The sequence below is a fragment of the Equus asinus genome, chromosome 4 (genome assembly GCF_041296235.1).
Source record: "Equus asinus isolate D_3611 breed Donkey chromosome 4, EquAss-T2T_v2, whole genome shotgun sequence".
Classification (NCBI taxonomy): domain Eukaryota; kingdom Metazoa; phylum Chordata; class Mammalia; order Perissodactyla; family Equidae; genus Equus; species Equus asinus.
The window spans coordinates 37382162-37392720 of NC_091793.1; the positions used below are offsets into that span (position 1 = coordinate 37382162).

At 36.0% G+C, this 10559-nt stretch overlaps 1 protein-coding gene across 14 annotated transcripts in view; it reads left to right on the top strand.

Annotated features, from left to right (window-relative positions):
• CFAP54 (cilia and flagella associated protein 54) overlaps positions 1-5481 on the top strand; it is a 308554-nt gene extending 303073 nt beyond the window's left edge. For 13 of the 14 annotated variants that reach the window (XM_070507105.1, XM_070507102.1, XM_070507106.1 and 10 more), the window contains one exon: positions 4165-5481. In XM_070507105.1, the coding sequence (XP_070363206.1) occupies positions 4165-4284 (120 nt within the window). In that variant the 3' untranslated portion in view covers positions 4285-5481. The remainder of the gene's footprint in view (positions 1-4164) is intronic. The other variant, XR_011502650.1, reaches the window with a different exon arrangement.
• Positions 5482-10559: the final 5078 nt, after the last annotated feature.

The following is a 10559-nucleotide window of genomic DNA, read 5'->3' on the forward strand; positions in this document are numbered from 1 at the left end:
TAAAGGAAGAAAAATAAAAAGGTATAATTATGGGAAAGGAAGAAATACATTCTCATTATTGACGGATATAGAAAATCCAAAATAGTCTTCAAATAAACTCTTAGAATGAATAAATGAATTTATCAAAGTTGCTATATACAATATCAATGTAAATATAAATTTTATTTCTATATAGCAGGAAAAACAATTAGAAATGAAATTTTTAAAAAGTTGTTATGTGCGGTAATATTAGAAAATTTACGTGGAAATGCAAAGGACTAGAATAGCTAGGGCATCTGGAAAAAGAGGAAAGCTGGTGAACTTACACTTCTAGTTATCAAGTCTTATTAAAGAGCTACATTAACAGTGTGGGCTTGGAGAAAATATAGATATAGACCAATGAAAGAGAATAGAGTCGAGAAAGAGAGCCACACCTACGCAGTCCCCTGGTTCGTGTCAAAGGTGATTCTGCAGTACAGTGAAGAAAGAACTGTCTTTTCGACAAATAGATCTGGGCCGATTGGGTATCTATATGGGAAAATAAGGCACTTCAATCCCTACTTCACAATATGTACCAAATCCATTGCAAATCGATTGTAGAACTAAATGTGAATGATAAACAATAAAGCTTCTAGAAGAAATCATAGGAGATGATCTTCATGACTTTGATAATGGCAGAGCTTTCATAATAGGACCTATGAAAAAGTACCAACCATAAGGGCAAACACTGATAAATTGGACTGTATTTTAAGACACCATTCAGAGAATGAAATGGCAAGGCATAACGGGGGAGAATATATTTACATATAGCCAACAAAGGATTGGTTTCTAGAATATATTGAGAAGCAGTAGTAAAAAGACAACTCCTTCTTAATTGGACAAAAGATATGCACTTCATAGAGACCAGTAAACGTACATTCAATATTATTAGTTGTCAGGGACATGACATCAAAAACATGAAGAGATACCTCAAAACATACAACAGAATGGCTAAAATTAAAGGTAAAATGATCAAAGTTTGTGAAGATGTGGAATAATTGATGCCCTCATACATTGCTGGCGGGGTATAATTTGGCCAATCATTTTAGGAAAATGTTAGGTAGAATCAGCTTAAAGATATATGCATAACCAATGGCTCGAAAAACTCCACTTTTGTGAGTATTTGTAACGGAAATGTGTACATTTGTATACCAAAAGCCATGCTGATTCTAAACAGTGAAAAATCTGAAATAAAGTTTTGAAATAATACTTTGAAATAACCCAAATGCCCAGCATCTGGAAAATGAATAAATAGTGATACATTCATACAATGGAAACTGTACATCAGTAAGAATGAACAAAGTATTGTTAGACTCAACGACATGGATGAATCTGAGGAACATAACATTGGACAAAATAGCCAGACACAGAAAAGTATATATTTTATGATATTTTATAATTCTACTTAAGTACAGTTAAAACACACACACACACACACAGGTAAAACTAAGCTATTGGTATAGAAGCCAGAATAGTGGTTCCTTTGTTGGAAGGAAGGCAGAGTTAGTGACTAGGAGGGGGCACCAGGGGGACTTCTTGAGTGCTGATCATGTTCTATGATCTGGGTGATGGTTATGAGGATGTGTTCATTTTGCAAAAAAAAGAAAAAATTATCAAGTTGTGCACTTATGATTTCTCCCATTTTGTCCATATGTTATACCTAAAGAAAAGTTTATTTAAAGACTTGCATTTAGCAGTAGCAAAATATAGACTACGGTTTTATAGCATGGTAGAAAAAGCTAGAATTTGAAGCATCTGATTCCACCAAAGGGCTTGGAATGCCTGCATGTGTGTGGAAAGGGAGGAGTGGGTGGGTCCTCACAAGGGTGGGTCCTGACATTTTAGGGTAACTTGTATTCTCCTGAGGACAAAAAAATAATTAATAACTCCTGGGCGACAACTGTTTTTCTTTTATCTTCTTGGTCTGAAGCTTTCACTTGTGGCTTCCATAAACAAACTCAGCAGTTAATCTTCATCCTTTGACAAATGACTACTTGCTTCTGCAATTCATTGTCAGGGTTAGAGGCCAAAGTGCTCTATTTGTACCTAGGATATAAATTATGTCGTGAAGATACTTCTAATGTTATGTAAAACTAACTTGGCCTAAACTAACTTAGTTGTGTTTTTTAAATATCATTCCTATCTAACATGAGAAGAATTCTACAGTAACAGAGATATAGTATAAGAGAACACACACACATTTTTCATGGTAATTATTATATTTTTGTATACTACTTTGAAAATCATCTATTAAAGCATATTAAATTGGACATGAGATATTTCATCACTATATAATAGAATGAATCTTTAGTGCAGTTAAATAGCAATGAGAAATAACCAAATAATCACAGTAAACACATGTATTTTCAACATATTAATAAACCAGTGGATATTTTCTTGCCAAAATATTCCCTCTTATTTTTTTCCTGAATAAAACATAGTCATTAAATGGCAAAAAAAAAAAAAAGATTTATAACATTCCATAATAATATGCTGCCCTAGGTATGGGAAAACCCTCATATATTTCTGGTTAAGTGTTAATTGCCATGACCTATCTGGAAAGTAATCTGGCAAGAAATGCTAAAGTGTAAAATGTAAATACCCTCTGACTAAACCAACCACCTTGGAGAATCAGGAGGACAGAAATAAAAGCAGCCATATCCAAGGATATGTATAAACAAACAAGTATGTACAAAAACTAGAAACAACTTCTGTGGCAAATTATTGAATAAATTAGGATACTGCCATCCTATGCATTGTTAGTAGCCATTAAATATGATGTATTCAATCATGACAGTAATATGTAGCTTTCACTGAGTGCTTGCTGTGTGCTAGGCACCGTTGTAAGTGTTTTATATGTATAAACTCATTCCATCCTTGTAACAACAATATGAGGAAGGAGCTATTATTATTTCCATTTTACAGATAGGAAATTAAGTTGAAATGGATCAAATATTTCAGCCGACCTCACAAAGCTGGTATGCAGTGAGGTCTGTATTTGAACCAGGCTGTCTTACTCCAGGATGCACACCCTTCACCTCCACGTGGTTATTCTGCCTCCCTGAATGAAGGTGGGATTTCTCTCACATATTGAAAAAGCAAGTAATGGAAGTCTGGTTATCCTATTCCAAAAGAGGAAAAGAAAAAAACCCCCACATGAAGATACATTTTTCTGAGGATTTTAAGTTTTGGAAACATACTCCTCAAACTGCCAACACTGATTATTCTAGGATTGAGTGAGAAAGGAGGATGTTATTAATTTTTTATTTATTCACTTTATTATTTGAAGTTATAGAAAGCACTGGAATACTTTTGTCATTTTTTAATCAATAAGGTGAAGAAAAAGAAATTAAAACCAGACACCACTTTTAGGTTCATTATGCTGTCTTGAGAATAAAAGTTTCATTCAACAAACAGACAAGAAATGAATAAAACTTGTCCTCTAATTTCTTACCAGGACTCAGGCCTACAAGGGTCTAACTCATTGTGGTCATTCTCCATGACATTTGTTCATTCGTCTTCAAAGTATCCAGATCGGCATGAAGTGGGTCCCCAGTAAACATTCGTTTCCTTTCCTTCAAGTCTGTTCTCTCCTTCCTGCCCTTCTCCAGATCAAATAACCAGCGCTATGATCACAAAGCAGTCTTCACTTTCCATTTTTCAGCCTTCTCAGATGACTTTGGCTACACTAGTCCTCAGCATGGTAACCGGGGCCTCTTTCAGAGAGAGTGAGCTTCAAACATAACTCACTTCACTGTGTCAGGACTTAAACTCAAAATGAGGGAGGGAGATTTGCCAAATGAGGGAAGGTAATCTGTTCCAGAGGAAAGGATTTCATTAGGAACGGGGCTCAAAGTCCTACGTTAGAATCATGTACAATGGTTATATACATACAAATAATCCGTATTTCTAGAAGGATCTGCTGTTTTATAGGCTAATTTATGGATCTGAATAAGACATAACATGATATATGTGACATTTCAGCAGTGTAGAGATGTGAAACTTTGCATCTTATTTTAGGCAAGAGTTAAATATCTTTCACATAAAATTATTATATGGAATTGGTCTTTGTGTATTTTGAGTACTTTACTTCAGTCAACAGTTTGAAACAATGCATTTCATGAACTCTTTTGTGCTTTTTCTCAGGTCCCATTTACTATCTCGCGGACATCTATATTCAATCTCGAGAGACTTTTTGATCTTGCTAGCGGTTGTATCATACCGGGAGGAAGCCTTTTCAACTGGATGGTGTCAATTATTCCCTGAACATCCTTACATGTTAACCTTACAAAGAATTTAATTATTATTGTTTTTCTTGGTTTGAAATAGGTTTTTGGAACTGTCCTCTTATAAAAAACAAAATAAAATCGTTTTCTTACACAAGCTAAATGTCTTTAAAAATTATAGTTTTGAGTAATGTTTTAATCGTATTTGAATTAAATGACAATACTATTGCCTATTAAAACTATCTTACAGAAGTATTCAGAGAAAATCTTTGTTCACAATGCAACTATTCCCATATTTATATGGTTTATGTTTAGATTGTCTTTAGATGTGTCCACACAGCAAGACTGGATCAAACCAGTGGTTCTCAACTCAGGGTGGTTTTGCCCCTCAGATGACATTTGGCAATGTCTGAAGACATTATGGATTGTTATAACTGGGGAATGAGTGCTACTGGCTTCTAGTGGGTAGAAGAAAGGAATGCTGCTAAGTATCCTATGATACCCAGGAAAGCCCCCCACACAAGAATTATCTGGCCCAAAATGTCAAGGATGCCAAGGTTAAGAAACTCCGCATTAAACCTCAACATAAGGTCAGTTCAACTTTGGAGGTTTGCCTATGTTTCATGGGAAGAAATCCGTAGCAAATTAGACCTTTCATATTTTATACTTCTGAGAGGCAACATTGCGTACATTTTGGAGTATGGGTTATGGAATTATAGAGACCTAAATTTGAATAGTAAATTCACCACTTACTAGTTGTGCTACTTTGAGAAAGTAGCAAATTCTTTAAGCCTTGTTTCCTCACCTATTGAATGGGGATATTAATAGGATTGCTGTGTGGATTAAATTAAGTGAGATGATGAATAAATAATATCTTAGCATAATATCTGAGGTAGTAATAGTCACTGTGTTAGGCATTATCATTTTCCTGCCAAATTGGAAGAGGACCATGCATTTCTGACCCGCTTTGTTTAGCATCAGAGAATACTGTAAATGAATGCTTCCTACGTGCTGGCCCATGGATGGATACTCATGGTAAAATGAAAAGAATAGGGATACATAGATGCGTTTTTCTAAAGCTAAATGTGTTTAATGAATTACCCTTTATTCTGAGATTATAGATTTCCTGCTTCCTATTGGTGTTAAAATGGTCTTTCTTTTATGAAGTAGTGGTAATAGCAGCTGGTAACTGATATTTTAAAATGTTTTTACTCTATAATAAAAGAAAAAAGTAGCAACCTTTAATTGGCCCCTGACTTTTTAAAGAATACTGCATGGAGGAAACAAGGCTTGAGCAAGATTTTTAATGATAAGAAAGATTTTATGGTTGCTGTAGGCAGGATGCTGCAGGAGAACACAGGCATAGAAACGAACATGGATATGGTGTATGTGCAGGGACTTTCCTACTGCCTCTCTGGAGTGGACAGTGATGACGGAAAATAAGATGACCTCTAAGGGGGGAGCTAGAGTGAAGACTTCACTCTTCCCTATTCAGTATATGATAGGGACCCAATACTGGCGATTAAGGAGAGGAGTGACAAATTCCTGGCACTAGTAGACATTCAACACATGTTGAGTGAGTGAAAGGGAATGAATGATTGAAATGAATGATAGCCTGGCTTTCAGGGAAGATAAGTATGCAGTGTACAATGGAAAGGGAAGAAACAAAGGCAAGAAGACCAGTAGGAAATCATGTTGTAGTGAAAGAGAAAGAGAAAGGAATAAAATATTTACCATGCAATTCAGAAAAAAAAAATTTGCCTAAGGACTATACTTTTATATGAAATAAAGTTTGGGTCTCAACCAGAAAAGCCATTCAGATAGTGATGGCTCTAATGTGGTGAAGGTTTGCAAATCCTTTGTCCAGGGACTGGGGTTTATAAATTTCTCTGCTGGGATGGAGAATGCTTTCAAGGGTTTTGTGTTTCTCCCATGGGGCAGTTTAATTTATTCTGCAAAATTTAGCCACCAGGAGCAAAAAGGTACAACAAAAGGCACTACACATTTAATATAGGTGTGGAAGTATAGCATGATTAATAACCAAGGCCACTCACTTCAACCTAATGTTAATTTCTTGAGAATGTATATGCATGTCTTTCAGTCTTCAGCACTATTAAGGTTTTTGCTAATTGGATGCTTTTTATTTTTCTTTATTTAAATGTTAGTTGAGATAAATGCATGTACTGTTTTATACAACTCTAGAACAAGGCCTAACACATAATAGAGGTCTATAATATTTGTTGAATGAATGAATGATTGAATGGGTGGATGGATGAATGGATGGATGTGACCCAGGCAAGATGACACTATGAGATTCTAAAAGATATCACCACCACTCCACCTCCACTACCACTACCATGATTGTCTACGCTTTCTGGAGACTTTACCATGTTGGCACTGTGTTAGTAAGCACTTCATATGCATTATCTCCTTCTGTGCTCACAAAATTATGACCATGATGCACATAGGATGACTGACTCCATGTTACAGATGAGGAAATAAAAGCATAAGGCAGTTAAGTAACTTGCCCAATGATCACAGTTAATCAGAGGTAGAGCCGGGATTTAAATCCCAGCTCTGTCTGACTGGAGAATTGAGTGTTTCATTGCTAAGCTGACTTCCCCAGCACCTGCACTAGCCCTGCTGCTCTGAGAAATTTGAAAGTCGAGGGAGAGGAAGACACAGCTGAACCTCATGCTAAAACTGGAATACCTATCATGGAACACCCTAAGAGCAGATTTTTTAAAATGACTTGCAGACCTGAATGGATGCCCCAAGAAAGCAATGGAGGGTCCCCGATGTTCTCCATTCCAACATATTGGTTTCCTCTAGGGAAGGCAGGTCCCTTCCAACTATTACAGATAGTGTTTCAGCACATTTCTGTTTTTTCTCCACTTTTAGTAACTTACAGATGCTGTTATTTTCGGGTGTTGTTTTGACTGAGAGAAACACTGTCTAAAACTGCACCAGACCCTGCAGTCACAGCTTCCTCATTTTAAGCCATCATTCCAGAAATCCCCCATCTCTTCTAAAATAGGAACAACACTCACTAGTTAAAGCTGAAACTTTCTGTGCAAGGCAGTGAGGAAATGGTGACGAGCCGGGCTGAAGTGTAAACAAAAGGGAAATTCAAAATTTACCAGGATGAACGATGTGTTGATTTCCAGAAATGTCTTTCAGGTTTTTTTAAAGACCAAATTACGCAATTTGCAGCTGGCTTTTTTTTTTTTTTTTGTAATACAATCTACAGTATCTACAAATGCTTTATAGCAGACACCTGCAATGTTTTCTATTTGTTTTAATTATAACAGAGAATGACAGAAGGCAAACAGAAGTGGGGAGAAGAAGGGAAGCAGAAAGAGAAGAGAGAGAAGCAATGAGCAAGAGAAAGGAGCCAGTGCCAGCGGCTAAGTGATGGATAATAAACCCCAGCGCTTCCCATGTCTTTCTCCAAATCCATCTACAAGAGATTGCTTTAGAAATTGACCACCTGCTAGCTATTCAGAACTTTAATGCAGTAGTCTCAGTTCACTTCAAGAGTAGGCATTTTACACATTGCCAACCCCAGTTGACTTGTTCTCCACTGAATTGCAGGGAAAAATGGCACATTTCTGGAAAGGACTAGAAACTTGGTTTCTGCCTCTGGTCTGCATTGCCCTTCCTTCTTCTTCCAGACAACATTATACAAATCTCTCCATCCCAGCTCAAATGGCAGAGGGTAGGACTCCCAGAACTACTTGAGCACTTCCTGGTGCCCTGCTCATTTGGCTTTTAATAGAGTCCTTGGCCACATGCTTCTGTATTGTTCTATTTTCACAGCTCAGTCTTATAAACTTAGTTCAAGGGTGTCATAATGCCCCACGTTCCTTTGGGTTTCATTTAGCTGAGACTGGGTACATCATTGTTTGCTAATGTATCTTGGAATCTACAGGGTGTCCATAAAGCCTGGAAACTTACATGAAATATACATAATGTCATCAAGGATGTCTTCAGTCCATAGGAAAATAAAATATTATTTTTAACTTATTTAATATTCTCTATGTGGCATAAGATTGAACAAGTCCCTACCCGGGGTTAGGGGAGAAAACAGTGGGCCCAGAAGTCCGCTGTTTAACCACCTTTTCTCATGTTTTAAATGTTTGTGATATACCTGCAAAGAAGCTCCCACCCACGTGCCCCAGGAAACTCATGCAATAGCGTTCACTAATGCATTGATTAAATAGCAAAAAAAAAGGAAACTGACTAAATAGCCCTCAGGTGGAGAATGGATAAATAAGTCAGGACGTAAATGAATTAATTAAAGAGACATATCAATCTGGATACACTTCCAAAGCAGGTTGAGCAAAAGAAAAAAAAATAAAGTATTGCAGAAGGATACATATAAGATACCATTTGTATAAGGTTTACAAAACAGGCAAAATTGCATAATCAATAGTACTTATGGCTATATAAATATGTACTACAAACATTCTTTTTTAATGCAGGTTAATGGTCAACACCAAATTCAGGTTTGTGGTCACCTTTTAAATGAAGGAAGGGGAATGAGGTGTACTAGGAAGAATGTCCAAGAGGTTTCATTTGTATTTGTAAAACTTTCTTTCTGAAGGTGAGTGTTTGTTACATTGGTCTCTAATTTTGCATTCATGATGTATTTCATAAATTAAAAGCAGACACACTGTTTACCTTCCTCATCTTGTTGGCTGGCAAGCTTCACATTGCCCTTGGCTCATCTATCAGTAAATAATTATTAAATGTGAGCTACGACTCTGGTCTCATTATACAACTATAACTGCATAGTTCACATCTGATTCCATTATTTTGAGTTTAAATGACAACTAAAGATCATTTTGAAATTAATGTGGAACTATACATGTGCCCAATTTTAGAAAACTCAGTCTATGAAAATATTAATTTTTAATATAAGTTAGTAGAGCCTCAATAAATGTTTAATTAAATTGAGGCAGATTCCCTGTACAATTTCTTTCAATTCTGAGTTCCCTAGCTGTACTTTAAATTATTTGATTTTCCAAAATTAGATATATGCAGAGCTTTTTACATGACTGCTTGTTATGCGAAATGAGGTTCACTTGTAAAATCCATCTACCATCCATAATTTCAATGTTTTTAAAAATAAGGAAGAAGTTTCTCTTTACTGAAGACACATTTGCTATTTTTGCTTTATACTTCAGTAGAACTTTATGAGTTGCAACTTTGACGTTAAAATTTCCATGGCAACAGAGTTTTTTTGTCATAAACACAAGCATGATTAAGAGGAAGTCTTTACTGACGGCAGTTTTCTTCATAATTAAATTCATTAGTTAAAATTCTGGGTTAACAGGCGTAGAAATTTTATTACAACAAGGACATTTTCAAGTCGGGCTTTGGAGACAACACAGAATTAATTGATATTAAATAAATGTCTTTGGTCCTGGTGATATTTAAGATAACATTTATACATTTTGTATTTAATAGCTTAGAATGGAATAGGTCTAAAACCATCTTCTGCCCAAGTACGAAATCACCCTGAACTCTCCCTTTAAATTGTCCGCAGTGGGAAGCTCTATAGATTTCTCAGTGATTTGAAGATTTCTAAGTAGTTTCACCACTTTCTTGATTTAATTCTTCCCCACAAGCTTCAGAAGAATTTCTTGAACTGATTTCTTTTCTCATCGTTATGAAGGCAACTCAGAACTAATGTAGAGAATTTGCAAAATGTTGAAAGGCACAAAGTAGAAAATAAAAGTTACCCAGAAATCCACCACTATGAAACAATCAGTGTTAACATTTAAACACATTTCCTACAGCATATCGAATTGTCTTCTCTAACAGCCATAAAAAACAGTCTTCAGACTGAAAAAGATCAAGATTTGAGGCAACTGTCCATATTCCCTAAGGGGTAGATGGGTCTTTTCAGAGCCTGTTGGCTGAGAAAATGCCTGAGTTGGGAGTGTTTTGACCTGGTGGTTTGGATGAAATGCAGTTAGAAAAATCAGGATGTAATTAGATTGGAAGGAAACGTCCAGAGTTCTCCTTCTTAGAAATAAATTGTGTAGTAATGACACATAGGAGGTGAAAAAATGTCAAATCTTCATTTTGTCCTTTGGAGGCTGGTCATTTGCTCTCTTTTTTCATAGATACGTTAGTATTTCCCTGGCAACAGCTCTTTCATTCATGCACGCATTTGTTCATTTGTTAGATTTTATTACTCAGTGCCTTTGCTTCCAGGCAAAAATATCCTTTCTCACTCTTTTTACTTAAAAAATATTTATCAAGTGTCCTTTGTGTGTCAGAGACTGTGCACATGAGGAACGCCAC